Raw genomic sequence first — 24242 nt, forward strand, 5'->3', positions numbered from 1 at the left:
TGTATTTGAAGATGGGGTCTCTGAGGAAGTAATTATGGTTAAAAGAGCCTAAGTGTGGGGCCCTGATCCTCTAGGATTAGTGTCCTTGTAAGAGGAGACACCCCAGAGCTCGCTCCCTCCCTCCCTCCCTCCCTCCCTCCCTCCCTCCCTCCCTCTCCCTCAGGCGGCCGCTGATGAGCCAGAAAGTGTGTTCTCACCAGAGCCCAACCAGGCAGGGACGTGACGTGGGGCTTGCACCCCCCAGAGTGGGAGAAAAACACATAAAACATGCCTGTGGGACCGAGTTATGGCCGTTCTTGCCAACTTAGTGCCTTGGAAGGCCATTCTCTAGGACACCTACTACGGGCTTTTTTCCCCCAAAGATTTACTTATTTATTTATTTTAGAGACAGAGAGAGAGAGCCCGACATGGGGCTCGATCCCAGGGCCCTGAGATCAAGATCTGAGCTGAAATCGAGTCAGGCGCCCCCACCTACCACGGTCTTAATGTGAACAGATCACAGTCCCCCCAACACCATAAATGAGAACCAGTGAGCGGGCAGCTGCTGATCTCTGAAGCCACCATCAGGAGCCCCTCCCCGTGGAGCGGCTGGGCGCTGGGGGCTCACCTCGGGCACATCCATGGGGAGATGGTGGCGGGGGTGGGGGCGCCTCTGGGGAAAGGCAGGTGCAGAGAAGCAGCTGATCTGGGGAGACAACAAAAGTGAGCGAGGCCGCAGTCCAGAGGCCTCGCCTGACCCGGAGCTGCACCTGCTCAGAGGACCAAGGGGGAGTCGGGAAAAACCTGTCACACGAGTGCTTTTGCAGGGTCTGCTCCAGAATGGAAGGCGAATTTGAGGGTGGGGAGGGGCCAGCATCACTGTAAAAAAACGGGACGGCTGGGCACTACTGTTTTACCCCCCATACGCAAGGGCTCTGACATTCCAGAAAGCAAGCTGCCGCCTGATGCCAAATGATGCCTGAGACCAGCCACCGAGGGCTGAACGCCAACAGCCGTGCTGCAACTACATGCCTGGAGAATCTGGGGCTGAAAGCCCACCAAGGCGGCCCGGGTTTGTCCCCAGGACACGGGGCCAGGACAGCCCGCACCCAAGGCACCGCACGCGGAGATGTTCTCATGCGCTTCCCCACGGACAAGGGCACGTGGCAGCCTTCCCCCAGAACAATGATGGCGCGGCCCATCCTTCCTCACTACTCTTCACTGGGTTTCGGGACTAAGCCACAACCTCGCGTACACTATGCAGCCAGGGTCTGCTCAGCGCCGGCGTCTGCCCTCAGCTCTGTTCAGAGCTGCCCTCCTCAGAGTCGCCGCGTCTCCCGCCACCGGGGGCTCCTGTGTCTTTCCCAAGCAAAGCAGGAGCCCCAAGATACAGCAGAGGCTGGTCCCCAAGACACCCAGAGAAGAGCCAAACCAGCTGGAGGAAGGTGCCTAGTTCCCCGTACCGGGGATGAAAGAAGGAGACCTCACTCCAGGGCGCACACGCACCACCGGCATCACCAAGAGCCACGTGGAGTAAAGGTCCACCAACTCAGCAACTGGGTGAAACGGATGAAGTCCCTCAAAAGCACATTATGAAACAGACCCCCCCCCCGGAGAAAACAGCAGCCCCAGCGGACTCACTCGTGAATTCTACTAACCTTTAAGAAGGAGCAGCACCAGCCTCCGAAGCCTCAGAGAGCAGAGGACGGGCAAATACCTACCGCCCAGCTCGTCCCCTGAAGGCCAGCGAGCCGTGATGCCAAACCCTGATGGAGACATTCCAGGACAAGAAAATCACAGGCCCATCTCTCTCATAAGCACAGAGGTATTATTATTATTTTTTTAAGATTTATTTATGTATTTGAGAGAGGGAGAGAAAGAGCACAAGCAGGGCGGGGATGCCAGGCGCCCCAGACACACATATTCTTAACAAAACACCAGGAAGCCCGAAACAGCAACTCACACAAAGAACTCTATGTCATGACCAAGTGGAGTTTATCCCAAGAGTGCAGAGCAGGTGGACCTTCGTTTGCCGGAGTTAATGACTCCAGGGCTGGAAGGTGCCAGTGGAGAACACGACCACTTTCCGGAATGCCGCCTTCGCCCGGCGCGTTCCTGCGCTCAGCACCTCGAGGTCTGCGGCACTGTCTCTGCTCACGTCTGCTTCCCTAGTCCCGCCCCCCGCCACAGCTACTTCAGTGCAGAGTTCTGACAAACGTTCATTGGGTTTTTCCTTTGGATACTCACGGGTGTTCACATCTAACTATTAAGTATCTTCCTGCATATGTTCTTCAATTGGAGATTTTTTTTTATGTTTTCAGGAGCGAGGCATCAACTTTAATCAAAATAGCTTCCCCAACTTTCCCAAGTCATTTAAAAAGGAAGCAACATAATCATCCACATTCACAGGATGAAGGAGGGGCGCCTGGGAGACCCAGTCGGGTAAGTGTCCGACTTCTGATGTCAGCTCAGGTCATGACCTCAGGGTCGTGAGATCGATCCTGCTTAAGATTCTCTCTCGCCCTCTGCCCCTCCCCCACTTAAAAAAAAACCAGAACAAACAAGAAAACCCAATCAAACCATATGATCACCTCAATAGATGCAGAAAAGGCGTTTGTTAAAATTCAGCATCCAATTGTGATAAAACCTCTCAGCAAGCAAGGAACACAAGACAGTGTCCTCAAGCAGACAAAGCTGCAGCTAGTATCACGGTTAACGGACACTGAACACTGTCCCTCTCAGATCCAGAATAAGGCAAGCCCGCCCACTCTCATAGCTTCCCCTCAGCTTCTACTGAAGGTCCGATCCACTGCAAGAAAGTAAGAAGAATCCAGCCCTCAGGATGACACAGAAAGAAGTAAAACTGTTATTATCCAGGGATGACATGACCGTGTTTCTAGGAAAATCCTAAGAATTCTTCAAACAAAAACTAGAGCTAATAAGTGAATTAAGTGAGATCGAAGAATATAAAAATCCATTATGCTTCTATTAGCAATGAATACTGGGAAAGTGAAATAAAAATTTTAAAAGTAACAACAACAACAAAAAAGGAAAATACTTAGTGTGGTATAAGATATCCCCAGTTCCTGGCAGAAAGCTGGAACCCGTGGAACTCCCTGAACAACTGGACTGTCTTCTGTCCTAAGAAGCCCTTGCTGAGCTTCTGCTAATGAAGTGACTGGAAAAGGCCCTTTAAACCACAGGACAGGGGCAACTACAGGTTGGGACTTTTCGTCGCCCCCCAACACCCCTGCAGGAGACGAGCGGGGCTGGAGGTAGAATCATTCACCAATGGCCAGTGATCTTATCAATCATGCCTATATAATGAACCCTTCACAAACACCAGAAAGTAACGGGTTTGGAGAGCTTCCAGGACGGTGAGTACCTGGAGATTGGGGGAGAGAGGAGTGCTCAGAGCCTATGGGAGCCCTGTGCAGCCCTTCCATCTGGCTGTTCCTGAGTGGCATCCTTTCATAGGAAACTGGTCATCTAGGAAGTGAAATGTTTTCCTGAGTTCTGTGAGCAAATTAACTGAACCCAAGGAAAGGGTCCTGGTAACCTCTGATCTGTAGTCAATCCCATCAGAAGCACAGGACAGAGCCCACACTTGACACTGGTGTCTGAGGTTGGAGGAGGGCAGACTCGTAGGACTGAGCCCTCAATCTCTGTGGTCTGACACTCTCTCCAGATAGACAGCACTGCAACTTAGTTAACTGCTTGGAGCTGTGGGAGAAAAACAAAGGCTGGAATCCATCTAACAAGAGATGTGCAGTCCTCCACTGTCCAAACTACAAACAACGCTGAGCAAACTGGAAGACAGGAATAAACTGAGGGACATGCCATGTTTGGGGGTGTTAGCTTTTGTCCCTAACTGATCTAGAAATTCAACACCACTCCAAGCAAAATCACGGCAGTTTTTTATATAGAAATGTACACGCTGATTCTAAAACGTATATGGAAATGCAAAGGACCTCAAATAACCAACCTTGAAAAACAAAGTGGGAAGACTTACACTACTTGATTCTAGGACGGACGTCAAGCCCCAGTAATTGAGACGCGGGGCACTGGCATACAGGCGCATGGCTGGAAGCAACAAGCAGACTGCACACACACACACAGAGTTAAACGTCTTACAACAACCGCACCAGTGCAATTCAAAGGTCAAAAGAAAGGGTTGTTTTGTCTTTTTAGAGCGCCAGGACAACAGGGGAAGATATTGACCTTAACACCGCTACCTCACCCCATACCCAAAATTAAGATGGGTCCCACAAGTAAATGTGAAAGCTGAAACTATAAAACTTCCAGAAGGAAACACCGGAGAATGTCTGCATAACCTTGAGGCAGGCAAAGATTTCTTTCCTGGGACCTCAAAACACTCAGATTAAAAGAAAAAAAAAGTTCACATTGGGCTTTATCAAAAATAAAATTTTCTGCTTATCAAAAGACAATTCAATGATAAAGCAAGCTACAGACAGACTGGGAAAAAATATTCTCAATACACATTTCTTAGAAAACACGCCTATCCAGAACTAGAAGTCCTATAAATCAATAATAAAAAGAAAGCTTAAAATGAGGAAAATATTTGAACACTTCTCCAAAAGATACAGGATGGCCTACAAACCCATGAAAATGTGCATGGAGCCCGCGGTAGAGTTTGCAGGGAAGGCCCTGGGGGCTCAGTCGGTTAAGCATCCACCTTCGTCTCAGGTCATGATCCCAGGGTCCTGGGATCCAGCCCAATTTCCAGCTCCCTGCAGGGAGCCTGCTTCTCCCTCTCCCTTTGCCCCTCCCCCTACTTATGTGAGCACACACTCTCTCTCAAGTAAATAAATTCTTTAAAATAAAAAAAAAGATAATTGTTTAAAGTAAAAATAATTATGGTATGGCCATTAGAACATATTTCACAGTAAAATGCACAAAAAAGGACACACAAAGGATGGGCAGGGGACATGAAAGAAGGTTGTAAGTTTCTTACATTGTATGTGAAAGGAGACTAGGACACATACGCACTATAAAATGGAAAGCAACAAACAAAACAAATAGGTACAGCAATTAGGGAAATAAGGGAGATAAAACGAAGTACCAAAAACTACTCAACCCAAAAGAGTCAGGAAAATGGGGACAAAGAACAGATGACCAACAGAAAACTGCAGGATGGGAGTTTTAAAATCAGCCATACTGGGGCATGTGGGTGGCTCAGTTGGTTAAAACTCTGCCTTCAGCTCAGGTCATGATCCCAGGGTCCTAGGACTGAGCCCCACATCAGCCTCTCTGCTCAGTGGAGAGCCTGCTTTTCCCTCTCTCTCTGCAGCTCCCCTGTTTGCGCTCTCTGTCAAATAAATAAAGTCTTTTAAAAAATAAATAAAATCAGCCATATCAATATTAAAAGTAAACAGACTAAGTTCACCAGTTAAAATACTACTTAAGGGGGGGGGCGCCTGGGTGGCGCAGTCGTTAAGCGTCTGCCTTCGGCTCAGGGCGTGATCCCGGCGTTCTGGGATCGAGCCCCGCATTGGGCTCCTCCGCTATGAGCCTGCTTCTTCCTCTCCCACTCCCCCTGCTTGTGTTCCCTCTCTCGCTGGCTGTCTCTCTCTGTCAAATAAATAAATAAAATCTTTTAAAAAAATACTACTTAAGGGCACTAAACGAGAAAAATATGCAGCCAAGAATACTTTATCCAGCTAGGCTGTCATTGAAAATAGAAAGAGTGATAAAAAGCTTCCAGGACAAACAGAAACTAAAAGAATTTGTGATCACCTAACCAGCCCTACAAGAAATATTGAAAGGGGTCCTCTAAGCAAAGAGAGAGCCCAAAAGTAACATAGACCAGAAAGGAACAGAGACAACATACAGTAACAGTCCCTTCACAGGCAATACAATGGCACTAAATTCACATCTTTCAATAGTTACCCTGAATGTAAATGGGCTAAAGGCCCTAATCAAAACACACAGGGTATCAGATTGGATAAAAAACAAGACCCATCAATATGGTGTCTGCAAGAGTCTCATTTTAGACCCAAAGACACCCCCAGATTGAAAGTGCGGGGGTGGAAAACCATTTATCAAGCTAATGCATATCAAAAGAAAGCTGGAGTGGCAATCCTTATATCAAATTAGATTTTAGGGGCGCCTGGGTGGCTCAGTTGTTCAGCGTCTGCCTTCGGTTCAGGGCATGATCCCAGGATCCTGGGATCAAGCCCCCATACGGGCTCCCTGCTCAGCAGGAAGCCTGCTTCTTCCTCTCCCACTGCCCCTGCTTGTGTTCCCTCTCTCGCTGGCTGTCCCTCTCTCTCTGTCAAATAAATAAATAAAATCTTAAAAAAAAACAAATTATATATATATATATATATATATATATATATATATATATACACACACACAAACAAATTAGATTATATATATATATGTATTTTTTAAGATTTTATTCATTTATTCGACAGAGAGAGAGACAGCCAGTGAGAGAGGGAACACAAGCAGGGGCAGTGGGAGAGGAAGAAGCAGGCTCCCAGTGGAGGAGCCTGATGTGGGGCTTGATCCCGGAACGCCGGGATCACGCCCTGAGCCGAAGGCAAACGCTTAACCGCTGTGCCACCCAGGCGCCCCACAATTTAGATTTTAAAACAAAGACTGTAATAAGAGATGAGGAAGGACACTATATTATACTTAAAGGGTCTATCCAACAAGAAGATCTAACAATTGTAAATATTTATGCCCCTAACTTGGGAGTGGCCAATTAGTAACAAAATCAAAGAAACACAACGATAACAGCACAATAATAGTAGGGGACTTTAACACTCCCCTCACTGCAATGGACAGATCATCTAAGCAGAAGATCAACAAGGAAATAAGGGCTTTAAATGACACTGGACCAGATGGACTTCACAGATATATTCAGAACATTCCATCCCAAAGCTACAAAATACACATTCTTCTCAAGTGCATACAGAACATTCTCCAGAAGAGATCACATCCTGGGTCACAAATCAGGTCTCAACTGGCACCAAAAGACTGGGATCATTCCCTGCATATTTTCAGACCACAATGCTTTCAAACTGGAACTCAATCATAAGAGGCAAGTTGGAAAGAATTCCAATACATGGAGGCTAAAGAGCATCCTACTAAAGAATGAATGGGTCAGCCAGGAAATTAAAGAAGAATTTAAAAATTCATGGAAACAACTGAAAATGAAAACACAACTGTTTAAAATCTTTGGGATGCAGCAAAGGTGGTCCTAAGAGGGAAATCTATAGTGATACAAGCCTTTCTCAAGAAACAAGAAAGGTCTCAAATACACAACCCAACCCTAAACCTAAAGGAGCTGGAGAAAGAGAAGCAAAGAAAGCTTAAGCCCAGCAGGAGAAGAGAAGTACTAAAGACCAGAGCAGAAATCAATGAAATAGAAACCAAAGGAACAGTAGAAGAGATCAACAAAACTAGGAGCTTGTTCTTTAAAAGAATTAATAAGATTGATAACTCCCTGGCCAGACTTCTCAAAAAGAAAAGATAAAGGACCCAAATAAATAAAATCATGAATGAAAGAGGAGAGATCACAACCAACACTGAAGAAATACAAACAATTATAAGAACATATTATGAGCAACTATATGCCAACAAATTAGGCAATCTGGAAGAAATGGATGCATTCCTGGAGACATATAAACCAAAACTGAACCAGGAAGAAATAGAAAACCTGAACAGACCCATAACCAGCAAGGAAATTGAAGCAGTAATCAAAAATCTCCCAACAAACAAGAGTCCAGGACCAGACACCGTCCCAGCGGAATTCTACCAAACATTTAAAGAAGAATTAATACCTATTCTTCTGAAACTGTTCCAAAAAATAGAAATGGAAAACTCCCAAACTCATTTTATGAGGCCAGCATTACCTTCATCCCCAAACCAAAGACCCCACCAAAAATGAGAATTACAGACCAATATCCCTGATGAACATGGATGCAAAAATTCTCACCAAGATACTAGCCAACAGGATCCAACAGTACATTAAAAGGATTATTGACCATGACCAAGTGGGATTTATTCCTGGGCTGCAAGCATGGCTCAACATCTGCAAATCTGTCAGTGTGATACACCACATTAATAAAAGAAAGGACAAGAACCATATGATCCTCTCAATAGATGCAGAGAAAGCATTTGACAAAGTACAACATCCGTTCTTGATTAAAACTCTTCACAGTGTAGGGATAGAGGGCACATACCTCAACATTATACAAGCCATCTATGAAAAACCCACAGTGAATATCATATTCAATGGGGAAAAACTGAGGGCTTTTCCCCTAAGGTCAGGAACATAGCAGAGATGTCCACTATCACCACTGGTGTTCAACAGAGTACTAGAAGTCCTAGCCTCAGCAATCAGAAAACAAAAAGAAATAAAAGGCATCTGAATTGGCAAAGAAGAAGTCAAACTCTCACTCTTTGCAGATATGATACTTTATGTTGAAAACACAAAAGACTCCAGCACAAAACTGCTAGAACTCATACAGAAATTCAATAAAGTGGCAGGATATAAAATCAATGCACAGAAAATTAACAAATCAGGAAAAAACAGATGTTGGCGAGGATGTGGAGAAAGGGGAACCCTCTTGCATTGTTGGTGAGAATGTAAGCTGGTGCAGCCACTCTGGAAAACAGTATGGAGGTTTCTTAAAAAGTTGAAAATAGAGCTACCCTACGACCCAGGAATTGCACTACTGGGTATTTACCCCAAAGATACACATGTAGTAATCCAAAGGGGACCTGCACCCCGATGTTTATAGCAGCAGTGTCCACAATAGCGAAACTATGGAAAGAGCCCAGATGTCCGTTGACAGATGAATGGATGAAGAAGATGTGGTCTGCATATACACTGGAATATTACTCAGCCATCAAAAAAGGAAATCTTGCCATTTGCAATGTGGATGGAACTAGAGGGTATTATGTTAAGTGGAATAAGTCAATCAGAGGAAAGACAATTATCATATGATCTCACTGATATGTGGAAGTTGAGAAACAAGGCAGAGGATCATAGGGGCAGAGAGGAAAAAATGAAACAAGACAAAACCGGAGAGGGAGACAAACTGTAAGAGTCTCTTAATCTTAAGAAACAAACTGAAGGTTGCTGGAGTGAAGGGGGGTGGGAAGGATGGGGTAGCTGGGTGATGGACACTGGGGAGGGTATGTGTTGTGTGAGACTGATGAATCACAGACCTATACTCCTGAAACAAATAATATATTTTATGTTAATTAAAAAATAATACCATACTGGATAAAAAGTAAGACCCAACTATAAGCTGTCTCCAGGAAATACACTTTAAATATGCTGACATACATACGTTAAAAGAAAAAGAACAATTATACCCTGGAAGCGCTAATCATAACCCCAAAACAGATGCATTATATATCAGACACAGTGGATTTCAGGTTTAAAAAAAACACCAGAGATAAACATAGGGTCATCAAAAACCCAGCAATTTTAAATGTTTATGTACCAAAAACCAGAACTGCAAAACACATAAAAGTAGACATTAAAGGAGAAAAAGACAAATCCACAACTGCAATCAGTGTTAGAGTTCAACGTTCCTTTCTCCGTGACAGAAAAGTAGGAAGACAACCAAGAAAGACAGAGGAAACCTGAACAAGCCCATCAGACGTGACCTAAGTGCCACGTGTAGAATATTGACACCCAGACAATGGCCTAACACAAATGCTTTCCAAGGGCACATGGAACAGTCACCAAGATAAGCCATCATGTGGGCCATAAAACAAGTCCTAAATTTGGAAGTGTTAATATACAGAGTATGTTATGTGGTCATATAATGGAATTAAATTAGAAATCAGTCATGAAAATATATTTGACAACTACCCCAAGTATTTGGAAACTAAATAGACTTCTACGTAAGTCATAGCCAAAGAAAAAATCACAAGAAATCAGAAAATTCCTTTTCAGGGGCACCTGGGTGGCTCAGTGAGTTAAGTGTCTGACTCTTGATTTCGGCTCAGGTTGTGGTCTCAGGGTCTAAGATCGAGCCCCACAACAAACTCTGTGCTGGGTATGGAGCCTACTAAGATTCTCTCTCCCTCTGTCCCTCCCCCACCCCCCACCACGTGCTCTCTCTTCTCTAAAAGAAGGAAGGAAGGAAGGAAGGAAGGAAGGAAGGAAGGAAGGAAGGAAGGAAGGAAATATAAATTAGAAAGGAAGAAGTAAAATTCTTTGATCATCTGCCTAGGAAATACTTAAGAACTTAGAAATACACGGGTGCCTGTGTGCCTCAGTCCACTGTGTCCAACTCTTGATTTCGGCTCAGGTCATGACCTCAGGGTAATGGGATCGAGCCCTCCGTCAGGCTCCACACTCAGCAGGGAGTCTGCTTAAGATTCGCTCTCTCTAGGGGCACCTGGAGGGCTCAGATGGTTAAGTGTCTGCCTTTGGCTCAGGATATGGTCCTGGGATCCTGGGATGGAGCCCGGCATCAGGCTCCTTGCTCTCCCTCTCCCTCTGCCTGCTGCTCCCCCTGCTTGAGCTGTCAAGTAAATAAATACAATCTTATGGAAAAAAAAAAAAAAGACAACCCCCCCCAATTTAAAAATGGGCAAAAGATGTAAAGAGAAGGCAAAATGGCAATATGCACATGAAAAAGTGCTCAACACCATCACTGAGCAGACAAATAAACTGAGAAACACACAGACCCATCACACCTTACTGGGTGGGTTACATTTCAGGCGGGTTACAATATCAAGCGCTGGCAAGAGATGTGGAGCAACAGGAACAGTCATACTGTGGGAGGAGTGTGAAATGGTACAACCGCTATAGAGAATTTTTGGCAATTTCTTATAAAGTTAAAAACACACTTACAACCCAGAAATTAAATTCCTATGCATCAACCCAAGTGAAATAAAGAGGCACGTCCAAATAAATACTTTTACACAAATGCTCATAGCAGTTTTATTCATAAAAGCCAAATCTGGAAACCCAAATTTCTATCAACAGGTGGAGGACTCACAAAGGTATGCCCATACCATGGAACACTACACAGCAGAGAGCTACGCAAACACACAGCTACTTGGTTGAGTCTTGAAAACATGCCAAGCAAAAGAAGACACACAGAATTACATACTGTACGGGTCCATTCACGTGAAGCTCTACAAGCAAAACTAATCTACACCGACCCAAAGCAGGAAGTCGGGGCGAGGGTGGGATTAACTGGGAAAGGGCAAAAGGCAACATGTTTGGGTGAGAAGAATGTTATTTTTCTTTATTCTAATAGTGGTTACACAAGTATATGGTTTCTCAAAATTCTGTACACTTTAAATAGGTGTTTTTACTGTATGGAAACTAGACATCACTGAAGTTGATTGAAATTGTCTGGTAATATGTCTTCTGCACCATTTGAAACATCTCTAGTAATAAGGAGTTTTCCAGAAGATGTCGTGCTATATGCTCCTCTTTATCATTTACCCCCTGAAGCCTTCTAGTGTTGCTGGAATTTAAGAACTCAGAACACGCCCTCACAGGCGACAAACAAACAAACTGGTTCATGTCATTTCAAAACTGGCTGTTTCGGTTAATGTTGAGAAAAGAAAATCAGAGGCAGCAACTGAAAGTTGGGTAGACCGTTATCTACTGTATACTACAGCTCCCCAAGGAGGCGTCTGCCTCGCCTCCCGTATCTGCAAATTCCTCTCCCAGGTCACCCTCTTGTCCAGCTGCCACGGCGCTCTCTCAGTTCTGGGGTCACCTCTTCTGTGAAGCCGGCCCAGACCCTCCACACCAGGTCAGTCCCCTCCTTACCTCTGCTCCTACACAACGTGGGACTTCTACTTCAGCACTTCACTCTGTGCAGTGGTCTTTCTCTTCGCCATCAGACCCAACAATTTCAACTGTTCCCTAAGTGTTCAGCGTTGGTCCTTCTAGATTAATACATTTTCAGATAAATGACAAAATGAGCCAGAAAGCAGGGAAAATGACCAGAAGAGAGGAGGTCAATCATGGAACTGCTGAGACAGAAAACCTTGAGCAGTGCACTGGGATTGTGTGCCCTGAGCGGATCAGAAAGACATGCAGGCAACCAGGTGAAGACAACACTGCCCCAAAACAAGCAGACGGTCACGGGTGAGCTCTAAAGGCATACCTATGAAGCATGCTAGTCTTCTAGCTACTGCTTACAACTTCTGAGTTACATAAAAGCAGAAGACATCAACAGGGCTGAGAGAGAAGATACTTCCAACAGACCAGTAAATTATACTGTTACAAAACAACGAAATCCAAAAATTTAAACTACAGTAGGACGAAGCAAAAGAAAAGCCAATTATACATAGATTTGGGTGTGCTTTATTGCCTTGCACTAGGTACCAGGGACACATAAATCAATCAACTATGACCAGGTCCTTGAGGAATTAGTAGTGTAATAATGAAAGAAATGATAGATAAAAACACGATTTTGATATACCAAAGTAAGTGCAGTAATAGAAGTGCTCGCTAACAACACAAGCACAGGGGCAGAGCTGGCTGAGCCTGACATGATGCCTGAGATGGGTCTTGACTCCTGATGAGGAGTTCACCAGGTGTGGAGTGGAGAGCATTCAAACAAGGACAAAGAGAAGGAGGCAGGTGCAGCCTGGGTGAAGTGGGGACGTCGAGCAGTTAGTGTTGCTGCAGTGCCAACCATGTGGCAGGAGGTTAAGCAGTGGGAGATGAAACTCAAGGAAGCAAAAGGCCTTAGAAAGCAGGACCGGGAACTTGGAAATTATCCTAAAGACAAGGGGGAACCAACTTGTGGTTTTAAATAACAAAGGCCTTTCTCCAACTTGCTTTTTTGATCAAAATTTACCATGTGATATTCTTTTTAGTATTAAGATTAGATACATAGTTCTGCTTTAAAAGGGATTTTTAACTCTGGTGAATTGTAATTGTGCAATAACATACAGAAAGCTTCTTTGAGACCTAGCCCCTCCCCCAGCATTGTTCCAGCTCAAAGTCAGTTGTCCAGTCACGTGGCTCTCCTGACGTCACACGTTCGTAGTGGAGGACAGTAGCCCAGTGCTGCTGCACAGTGGTAGGGGACAGCCCACTTGAAAAGCAGCCCTGTCTAGGACTTTGGAACACACGGACACATCCAAAGTCACATGAGTTAAGACTCATTCCCCTCCCTTCTAAACATCACTCACTGAGCTGGAGAGTAATTATTTTATAAGTTATCTGTATGTTCCCCCTGACCTGCGGACTTCTCACCCAAATGTATGGCGGTCTTACTCAAGGGAAGTCCCTCTTGGTGAACACCTTGATTATTTTTAAAGTTTGGGGTTGAGTTGAAGTCTTTCCCATACTGACTACATTCATAGAGTTTCTCTTCAGTATGAATTTTCTGGTGTTGAAGGAAGTTTGACCTCTGAATAAAGCCTTTCCCACAGTAACTACACACATAGGGCTTTTCTCCAGTATGAATAATCTGATGTAGAAGCAGCTTGGAGCTCTGAATGAAAGCTTTCCCACAGTCCTTACATTCAAAGGGCCTATCCCCAGTGTGGATTTTCTGATGTTCAGTGAGATGGGCTTTCTGGAGAAAAGCTTTCCCACAGTCCTTACATTCATACACTCTTTCTCCAGTGTGGATTTTCTGGTGTCGAATAAGGTACGAACTCAGAAAGAAAGCTTTCCCACATTCGTTACACTCATAGAGTTTCTCTCCAGTGTGAATTCTCTGATGCTGGGTAAAGTTTGATGTCTGGCTGAAGCGCTTCCCACACTCATTGCACACATAAGGCCTTTCCCCAGTATGGATCCTCTGATGCTGAATAAGTTTTGAACTCCGAATAAAGGCTTTCCCACATTCGTTACATTCAAAGGGCCTCTCTCCAGTGTGAATTCTCTGATGTTCAATGAGGTCTGAGCGATGACGGAAGGCCTTCCCACACTCCTTACATTCATACTGTTTCACTTCTGTGTGGATCTGATAATGTCGAATAAGGCTTGAGCTCCTAATGAAGGATTTTCCACACTCATTACACTCATAAGGTCTTTCTCCTGTGTGAATTCTCTGATGGCGAATAAGCAAGGAGCTCTGGCTAAAGCCTTTCCCACACTCCTTGCATTCGAAAGGCCTCTCCCGGGTGTGAACTCGCTGGTGCCGAACCAGGTCTGAGCTGTGATGGAAGGCTCTCCCACACTGCATGCATCGGAATGGCTTTCCTCCTGCATGCGCTCTCTGGTGCTCAGCGAGGTCTGCATAGTGAATGAAGTCCTTCCCGCACATGTTGCACACATAGAGTCTTTCTCCAGTATGAGCTCTCTGATGCTCAGCAAGGTGGGAGCTCTGGCTGAAGCTTTTCCCACACTGCTCACATCTGTAAAGTTTCTCCCCAGCGTGAGAAATCTGATGTCTAACTAGGTCCGAGTTAAATGTGAAGTTTTTGCCACAAATCTCACACTGGTGGGCTTCCCCTTCCACAAGCTCTCTCTGGAGTAGGAGGAGGTTTGAGCTCAGAACTGGGCTTTCTCCTGATTTACTGCCCACCCGAGCTGCCTCTCCTGCTTGGATCTTCCAATGGGTAACCGTCACCCCCCTGAAACTGCCCTCCTGAGGGGGGCAGCTCCGCAGGCTCTGCCCTTCTGGATTTCCCAACAGTCCTCCTAATCTGGGTTCAGGGAATGCCCCAGACTCAGAGGCAGGGGGCTCCATCACTGTAAGTGTTTCTGACATAGTCTTGGGCAGATTTCCATCCTCAGAAATTCAGGCTCCAGAGTCACCCTCTTGTCACAAGTTCCTAGGTCAGAATCTGAAATAAAGGAGAATAAGATCATCTTTTCCCTTTGTCAACAGACAAAAATCTGCTGGAGTGGGGGGGGGGGGGATTAAACACATCCAAAGAGTGGGATGGAAGAGTATTTCCTCTGACCACACTTTTACCTCAGTGTGCATCTCAGCCACCTACCTCACCCACTTGAGAAGGCTTCTCTGGGGCTCCACCCCCAACACCCAACTCCAGGGACAGAGTGGCTGGGTGGTAGACAAAGAGGGATGTGGCTTGAACTCTTAAAAAATTAAGACCTATTTCCAAAGAAACACAAACGTACTGATCCTGCCACCTCTTCATTGTCCTCCTTTCCCTTTGTACCCAGCTTACATCCCATGTTCTATGGTATTATGCTTATTTTGGGTTATATATTATAATCATCCTAACTCCGCCTGCCCTTCCTCTATCATCCCTGCACGGGAAAACCCCAACTTGGATTAAATTCCACTTGCTTCCCATTCTGTGTCTGCATCTATGCCAACTGAGCTCTCTCTACATTTACAATCCCTTGATTAATGGGGCCCTGACAGCCAGCAGCAATCTCTACACTTTCCTCATTCTCCTACAAGACCAGCCCTGCTTTGTCCTCTCCTCTCAAATGTCCAACACTCCCTCCTCCCTCTAAGCTGATGCCCTTGCTTATCTCAACGAGAGAAGAGAAGAAATGAGATGACAATGTCAATTTTCTCCTACGCAATCTACCAACCCACCTGTCCATACCCAGACCATACCCTCCCTCCTTACATGCGTTATACTGTCCTTGATCCAATCTAGGGTGAACACCTCCACCTGGGCACTAAAACCCACCCCTCTCATCTACTCAACAGCACCCAACCTCCCCTGTACAAGTCTACAACATATGAATGGTCACAGCATTCATATCCACCAAAATAGCCAACAGAGGGACGGGCAGATTGAGGAATACTTCCAGGGAATAATACGCAGCAATGAAGAACTGCTATACAGAAGAAAAGACGAGCCCCACAGATGTGTGTTCAGCGGAAGAAGCTAGGCACAAAAGAGTTTGTGCTGCACGATTCTGTTTATATCAAGTTAAAAGATGGATAAAAGCAATCCACGGTGGGAGAACTGAGACACGGCTGACCTTTAGGGAGAAGATAAGGACGGGCAAGGAGTGCAAGGGCGCTGGGCTGCTGTACACGGCACTCCGAATCTCACCGGTGCGTCACTGTGGAAAAGCTTGTTCAGTCAGGGTTATTTAACCTTATCATTGCTGGGGTGCTCTGCCGAGCTCCCCTGCTCAGAGCAATGCCCACCCCTACCCCCCACCCCACCAGGAACCACCTCTAGGTACGACTCTGCCTTCCCCAAGGTCGTGCCCGTCCCCCAGAAGGCCCACCCCTGGCTATCCATTATTGCAGGACAACGCACCACAAAAACAGCAGCAGAAAACAGCACGTCTGTCATCTCACACCTCTCAAGGTCTGAAGTCTAGCCCAGTGTGACTGGGATCCCTGTTCAGGGTCACACAAGGTGTCAGCCAAGCTAAGGTCACATCTGGAAGCGCTGGGAAACCTGTTTCCAAACTCATTCAGATGTTGTAGAAATCAGTTCCCTACAACCACAGGACAGTCCCTGACTCCTTGCCGGCTATCAGCTGCTCTCTGCTCCTAGGGACACCTGTATCACCAGGAACAGCACACAGAACACCTCTCTGACTTCTCTGCCACCAGCTGCAGAAAACTGCTTTCCAAGGGTATGCATGATTAGGTCAGCCCACTGGAGAGCCTTGCCACTCTATGTCAACTGACTTGGGACCTCAATTACATCTACAAAATCCTTCCATGGCAGCTGGGAGGAGGTGTGGGTAGCTTAAGGGCCAGGAATCTTGGAGGGCCATCTCAGATACCTACCATGCCACAGCCAATGCCTGGTCAATCACAGGAACCTAGAGTGCCCTGGGGGCAACTCTAGTTTTATCTCAACCCCAGAGCTCCACTGGGACTGGCCACAGCTTCAGTTTTGATCCCACTATCCAATATGGCCTTCCTTACAGATGTATCACCTGAGAACTCTACACAGCTAAGTCCACTTCCATGGAGCCAGGGAGCTCCATCCAAGATGACCCCAAACAGGGGGCGCCTGGGTGGCTCAGCTGGTTAAGCGTCTGCCTTCCGCTCAGGTCATGATCCCGAGCCCCATGTCAGGGTCCCTGCTGAGCAGGGAGCCTGCTTCTCCCTCTCCCTCTGCTGCTCCCCTTGCTCATACTCTCTCCCCCTCTGTCAAATAAATAAAACCTTAAAAAAAAAGACTCTAAATAACCAAATCTGCACCAGTGGGAAGCAGACCCTGCTGTGTACCCCCATGAAGGGATGCCTTCCAGACCCATTTCCAACGTGGCCATCAAGGGTAAGAACCTGTCTCTGAGGGCAAAGCTGGGGGCGCGGTGAGGCAACAATGGGAGAAGCAGAGGGAGTGACCAGGTAACACGTGTTCTGTGGCCCCACCAGGGCATCCTTTCAACACATTTCTTTTTTATGTGAGCTAGAACTTGCATAAAGCACAGGTATCTTGATGAACTCCTTGTGACACCTGTTTAACCACCACTGGGCCAACACAGAACATTTATATTACCCAAAAGGCTCCCCCTCCAAGGGCAACCACCTCTTTTATTATAGATGAATTCCGCCCATTTAAAAAATTTCATTTAGGGGCGCCTCGCCAGCTCAGTCAGCAGAGCATGCGACTCTTGATCTTGGGGTTGTGAATTCAAGCCCACGCTGGGCGTAGAGCTTACTTAAAAAAAAAAATTTAAAAATTAAAATTTCATTTAAACAGAATTATACATGTTTCTGTGCCTGCGTTTTACTCATCACGTACCCGTTATTTATTTGAAAGAGTGTGCACGGACACAAACAGGGGGAGGGAGATGGAGAATCCCAAGCAAACCACGCGCTGAGTGCAGCACCAAAGCATGGCCCGATCTCACGACTCACGACCCTGAGATCATGACCTGAGCCGAAACCAAGAGCCAGACTCTTACCCGACTGAGCCACCCAGGCGCCCCAACATGTACCCATTTTTTGTTGAATTATAACACATATCATAAAACTCACCATCTTAAAGTGCACAACTCAGTGTTTTCTCAAATATTCCTATGACTGCAAAACCATCAGGACTATCCACTTCCAGAACATCTTCATCACTGCCCCAAATATGTACCTGCTTAGACTCAGTGCCCCACCTGCGAAAGTCGTCAACGCTGCAGGCACTGGCAGCTCATGCTGTTCACGGGTACACAGCACACCACTGCATGACCAGATCACGGTTTACTGCTCACAAACACCTGAGCTGTCTGTGGTTTGGGGTGATGATTAAAGGTGCTGTGAACACTCCCATACTCGTCTTTTGGTAGATGAGGGTCCTCGTTTCTGCTGGGTGTATACCTGGGAGTGACTGCTGGGTCCCAGGCCCCAGGTCCGCTTCACTTTAGTGGTCACCTGGTCAGGATAGTTTTGCAAACTCCATTGGGAACCAGGACAGCTGTGGGCAGCGATTCTGCCCCTTCTTGAGTGGGCGAGTCCATACAGTCACGCTCCTTTTGGTGGGTGCTGAAGACAGCATTCAGGGAGGCCAGGGCTGGCATGAGTTTAGAGTATGACTGTGTGAAGCTGCACTGGCACCTGGTAAAAAAAAAAAAAAAAAAAAAAAAGCCACACCCCACCCTCCGGGCCAGACGAAGTAATTGGTGTAGGACAAAGAGTAGCCAGTGGGGTAAACTGTGGCAGACTGAAGACTGCTCAGACTCTCTGTTCCCTCTGAGTGACAGAAATGCCACCTAAAATTTGAGTAAGCGCACGGCCAGCCAGCAAATTACTACACTTCCTAGAGTCCCCTGAAGTTGAGTGTGACCTTGTGACTGAGATCCGGCCAATGAGCTGGGAATGGAACGGATGCGTGCAGGGCCCCAACCTCTACATCCCCTTTCCCTCCCCATGGTGACACGTGGATGAGGCAAAGCAGCCAGGCTGCCACACGGCCTTGACGGCCAGAGCCACCTAGATAGGCAAAGTGGAATTAGAAGTTAAGTTTTTTGTTAGAAACACTATTTTCAATCTCTGTTACAGCAACTTTAATCATGCTTAAGTAATGATAAGAAACAGGCTGATTACTCAGAGTAATCTTCCCAGTGATGAAAAAGAAAGAACCACACACCAATAACTGGCAATAAGGACAAGGAGCTGAGCACAAGTCTGTGGCAGGCATTTCTGTCTGTATGAAACCTGCCTGCTATTTCATCTGCCCACACAGCCCCCTGGCGCGGAGACCCACCCAGCGGAGCCGTGACCCACGGCACAGATGAGGCCTGCCTCCTGGCATTCACTGAGGACGTTTTCTGGAGCTAAAGGCTCAAAAACTTGGTTTTTAAAAATCTTTCTGTTGCTTAAAAAAATTACTTATTTTTTCAAGCTATAAGGTAAATTATGCCAATTGAGAAAATGGAAACAACAGAAAAACTGAAAAAAGAAAAACAAAATGACCTTTAACCCCACCACTAAGATTACCAGTGAACATTTTCCTCTGGTAGTTTTCCTGCACCAGAATTTTTATGAAATCGGGGCTATACCACTCAGTTGTACATCCTGCTTTACTTTTCTATCTTTTTAACCCTTAGCCATTACAAACATAAGGTATGCGTCGTAAAAATATTTCAAATAATAAAGAAGTGTAGACAATATAGACAAAACTTAGACACCAGAATCCCCACCAATTCAACATGTTACCACTGTCAGCTGTTTTGGTAATACATGTTCACTGACACTCTGACTGAACAAATACAATTATACACATACGTTCACCCACAGAAACTTGATTTTCAAAAGTAAAAATGGGATCACACTACAGTCATCCATCTGCAACGTTTCCCCCGTGTTTCCCCCGCTTATAATATATCCTGGCATTCCTCAAGTTTATCCACACAGATGTCAGCCTGGTTCTCTGAACGCTGTCACCAGCACAGATAGTCACTGAATCCCTACTCGGACCAGACACTGGAAGGAACATTTGTCCCTGTGCCTCTGGTGTCACAAGGAGGCATGTTCCCTGAGGTATTCTGCCCACTTGCCTGACCCTTTCTCCTCCCCAGACACAGAAGGAGTTAGCAGAATGGAAAGTCTGGGTAAATAACACGCTGGCAGCGCACAGCCTCCTCCACAGGGGCTCACGCGCTGCTCTGCCCCTCTACGCCAGCAGGGTCAGCAGAGCAGCCTCCGAGGGGCCCCAGCAACCCATGCTTCCTGTGAGCAAGCCCCGGAGTCTGTCTGATGCTCTGACCCAGCCTTTGCCCAGAAGCAAGGTGGCAGTCTGGCCATGCGCCTCACTGGTTCAAAACTCAGGAGGAGAGGTGGGAAACTGCTTATTAGGGCCCCTCAAACCCCAGCAGGCAGAGAGCTGAGCAACTGACTCACATTGTCTCACACACTCCTCTAAACCTTCTAAGGCAGATGTTCCCTCCATTATTTACTCTAGATGAGAAAACGGAGACTAAGAGAGACAGTCAACTGCCCAAGGTCGCTAAACTAGTAAGAGGCAGCACTAAGGTTCAAACCCAGGTCTACCTTCCTCCAGTGCCCATTTCCCCACTGTGGAAGACTTTTTCCCTTCCCAAGTGTCACCTATCACTGTTACAGGATCATATGGGGTATTATAAAAGTAAGCTGATAGTTTAAGCCTCATTTTTCTTAATTAAAAAAGGGCGGGTAGGATGTTGGGTTTTGTTTTGGAAGTAATATCTTCTGATTTTTATGTTTAAAAAGACTGTTGTACTCCTTGCAAACAAGCTTATACGCGTCTACAAGAAAATAGCTTTAAAGTATGTGTCTTTTATGGGGTGCCTGGGTGGCTCAGTCGTTAAGCGTCTGCCTTCGGCTCAAGGCGTTACAGGATCGAGCCCCGCATCAGGCTCTCCCGCTGGGAGCCTGCTTCTTCCTCTCCTACTCCCTCTGCTTGTGCTCCCTCTCTTGCTGGCTATCTATCTCTCTCTGTCAAATAAATAAATAAAATCTTAAAAAAAAAAAAAAGTATGTGTCTTTTAATGGTTTTCATAACTTTCCCCGAACTTCAGAGAGTTATACCTGGCTTTGAATAAACATTTATCTGAAAATCAGCCATCTGTCAGTGTTTGCTTAGCTCCTTGTTTTTTGTGAATTCAAACAAAATTGAATCAATACTCTTTCATTTAAAGAAACCTCAATGGGGGCGCCTGGGTGGCACAGCGGTTAAGCGTCTGCCTTCGGCTCAGGGCGTGATCCCGGCGATCTGGGATCGAGCCCCACATCAGGCTCTTCTGCTATGAGCCTGCTTCTTCCTCTCCCACTCCCCCTGCTTGTGTTCCCTCTCTCGATGCCTGTCTCTATCTCTGTCAAATAAATAAATAAAATCTTTAAAAAAAAAAAATAAAGAAACCTCAATGAAATGAACAAAAGGAAGTAAAAATACACCACACCTGTGATCCCACAACATACTGAGCTACCATGGCCCACCTTTCTGTTCTAACACATAGAATCTGCTGGATAAAATGTAACATGAAATTGTGTAAATACACAGTTGATGTTGAGAGAGATGGGGCAATCCTCCATGCTGGAAATGAAGTGGGATCTTAACCTGGAGTGGGACCCTGTGAGCTCGGGGATGACAAGTGGGGGAGTGCTCGACACAGACATTAGAAGCTTTTTCTCCTGTGCACTGATAAAGGACTCACATACCGGCCCGAGTCACTGTCGGTGGCTTACAGCCTCAAGGAAGCAGGAAGGTTTCTGAGCTTCACCCTTGGGAATAACAAGAGCAAGGGGCACCTGAATGAGACCCGAACCAGAGCCATGTGCATGAAGATCTGACCTGCTCCTGCCACCACAGGGATGAAGGGCACTGAGAACCTGGTGTGTGTCAGTCACTAGGCAAGGTGTCTCGTTTCTCATTTTCTCATGTTCTCCTCACAAATATCCATGAGGTTCAGGGAGGTGACTTGCCTAAGGCCAAACCAGCTGCTTGCTGCTGTCTCCTCCCCATCCCACCCCACTGCACTCTAGTTCCTGCTCCCAAGGATACTGCCCGCCTTCTCTCCTGACAAGTCCAGTGTCCTTTCACCAGTCGGCTTCTGTGACCCGAGGCAGCATGGACATGCCTCACAGCTCCTTGAACCACTTCGATGGCACGGCCGGGTTCTGGGTCAGAGGCTTCCCTGACCCTAACCCTAAGCCTAACCCTCCCTCCGGCTCATGAGTGTTGTCTGGGCCTTCTCAGCTCTGCCCTCTCTCCACATCATCCCCAAGACCTTTCCAGGAGTCAGGAATCCATCACCATCACCATCACTGCAAAGGAGGCTGGAGCCATGTGTGCAAGCTTGTGAAAAAACACAGCAATCCCTCCCCCCAGTTCCTCTCTCTTTCTGCCTTAAGAGAGACGCTGTGATTACTGCTGGCATTAACATACTATGAATGCTACGTCTATAATACGGAGAAAGGCTCCCTCTCTGCGTATGGGAGCAAGGCACCACCTGAAGCCTGGGGGACAAGGGCATCTCAGATCCTAGGTGGGCAAAAGACACTTATTTCTATCGCTCATCGGGTCTGGGCCCCAGGGAAAAGACGGGATGGTGATGAGCACAAGTCTACAAACTGCCCGAGGTCCAAGCCCGCCTCCAGCTAACATTCCTGGGGAACCTCAGGCCGAGGATCCGGCGGCCATGACGTAACCGGTGTGTGAGGGGATAACAGGTCCCCGACTTCGGCGGACTCAGCCACTGAGATTGATAAAGACTTCTAGGGGGAAAGGGGGCCTTTAGGAAAGCGCCAAACAGCGCAGCCAACCCCCTCTCGCACCTGAGAATTCTTGGGGCCCAAGGTCTGGAGGGCAATCTGTTCCTCCCAATTCCCTCCCCACCCCCACCCCGGGCACCTCTCCTCCCGCACCAGGGGCTCCATATCCCGGGCCGTCCGCCGTGATCGTCTGGAGCGCTCCTTCGGGCTCCAGACGCAGGAGGCAGGCCCGGAGCAAACAGCAGCGCTGCGCGCACCCGTACTCGTCACCTCCGCCCCGCAGCTCGGCCCAGAGGAGCTGCGAGCAGCAGAAGTGAGACGCCAGGAGCTGGGGCCAGGCGCTCGGCGGCGTAGGCGCGCGTCCCCGGGCGCCGAGCGTCCGCGCCCTGGGCGCTCCCTGCGGAGACAAGGTGCGGGCCGGCCCGCTGCCCCGCGAGGCAGGCCGCGCCCGCGACACCCGCCCGCCCGCACGGCCCTGCCGCCTCCGCCCCGACCCGCGGCCGGAAACGAGCCACTCACCCGGACACCAGCCGCGAAACGACGGTCCGCCGACAAAGCCCGCACCGCCGCCCTCACGCCGCCGCCGGAAGTCGGCCGAGGCCCAGCCCCGAGAGCTTCCGGGGCCGCTCTAGCCGCCCCGGGGCCAGCGGCCTCTCGGTGGTACGGGCTTCCGCCGGCCGGAGTCCGGCCTCTGCGCTCCCACCGCCGGAGTGCGGCGGGTCCCCGAGCGGACGTGCACGCGCGGGGTTTCGTCTCCGCCGAGCTGCAGGTGCCGGGCTGCCGCCGGGCGGAGCTCGGGGATGGAGGGGGGCTCCGCGGGCAGCGGCTCGCGGCCCTGCGGGCTCCCCGGGGCCCCCCGCCGGCCCTGGAGCCGGCTCGGGGTGGGGGCCGGACCGGGGCCTCCTCTCCCCGCCGCTGGCGGCGTCGCCTAGGGCGTGCCCTGCACAGCCCCGCGGGATGGTCCTCGAGCGCCGCCCTTTGGCCGGCGGGGCCTGAAGCCGGAGAAGTCGGGGCTCGTCCGCGAGCTCACGCAGGTGGTGAGCGGCCGGCCGACAGCCCCTAGGGCCACGCCCTTACCCTGGCTGTCTGGCTCGTCCCGCGGGTGCAGAAGAAGCCTCCGCACACCGGCGCCGCGCGCCGGAGCAGATGTCGAATTAGGCCGCTCTTGGCCGGGGTGGCTTGGTTGGGAACTCCCGCGCTCCTGGTCCCCACCTGCAGGGGATGCACAGGACACTTTGCACGACTCCGGGGCCCTGGTAGCGAAGGGAGAGCAATGGGAGGAGCGTGCAGAAGCGAGAGAGAACCCCCCACCCCACCGATCCACGGGGGCCGCTGAGAAGTAGGCTGGCTCGGCGGTCCGCGCCACACCGACCCTGGCTACTGTGGCGTCTGCGGCAACACTCGGCATCGTTCCGTGCGTGCGTTTTAAGCCTTCAGGCGGCAGGTGCACCTATCACCTCATTGTGCAGTTGGCTGTTTTTACTCAGCACTGTTTTAAAATCACCCCATGTTAACGCACACAGTTGGTCTGGTCCACCCACTCAAACTCCCTCTACTCCTCCTTATTAATGAACGTTTCGATTGTTTCCCTCTTCTCTATTGCAAATAGTGCAAGAGGGCAGATCCTTGTACAGCATTCCCATGTCCGGCAAGGATTTCTCTAGGCGACAGGCCCGGAGACGGGATTAAATGTGC

At 48.1% G+C, this 24242-nt stretch overlaps 1 protein-coding gene across 4 annotated transcripts; it reads right to left on the reverse strand.

Moving 5' to 3' along the window:
* Nucleotides 1–10893: 10893 nt before the first annotated feature.
* ZNF623 (zinc finger protein 623) lies at nt 10894–23478 on the reverse strand. 4 transcript variants are annotated; one of them, XM_045777239.2, is made up of 4 exons: nt 23067–23478; nt 21495–21557; nt 18177–18413; nt 10894–14751 (listed from the first exon to the last, which is right to left on the reverse strand). In XM_045777239.2, the coding sequence occupies exon 4, from the start codon at nt 14673–14675 to the stop codon at nt 13164–13166; it is 1512 nt and encodes a 503-aa protein (XP_045633195.1). In that variant the 5' UTR covers nt 14676–14751; nt 18177–18413; nt 21495–21557; nt 23067–23478; the 3' UTR covers nt 10894–13163. The 4 variants fall into 4 exon arrangements, with proteins under 4 accessions (XP_045633195.1, XP_087720653.1, XP_045633194.1 ...); XM_087864527.1 differs by lacking the exon at nt 21495–21557 and having other exon boundaries at nt 18177–18369; XM_045777238.2 differs by lacking the exons at nt 18177–18413; nt 21495–21557.
* Between the last annotated feature and the right edge of the window lie 764 nt (nt 23479–24242).

This window comes from Ursus americanus, chromosome 9 (assembly GCF_024610735.1).
Source record: "Ursus americanus isolate L20-20 chromosome 9, mUrsAme1.1.p, whole genome shotgun sequence".
NCBI lineage: Eukaryota > Metazoa > Chordata > Mammalia > Carnivora > Ursidae > Ursus > Ursus americanus.

Bases quoted from the DNA above. Each gene is read 5' to 3' on its own strand.
- ZNF623 (XM_045777238.2), bottom strand. From the start codon at position 14,675: ATGTCAGAAACACTTACAGTGATGGAGCCCCCTGCCTCTGAGTCTGGG.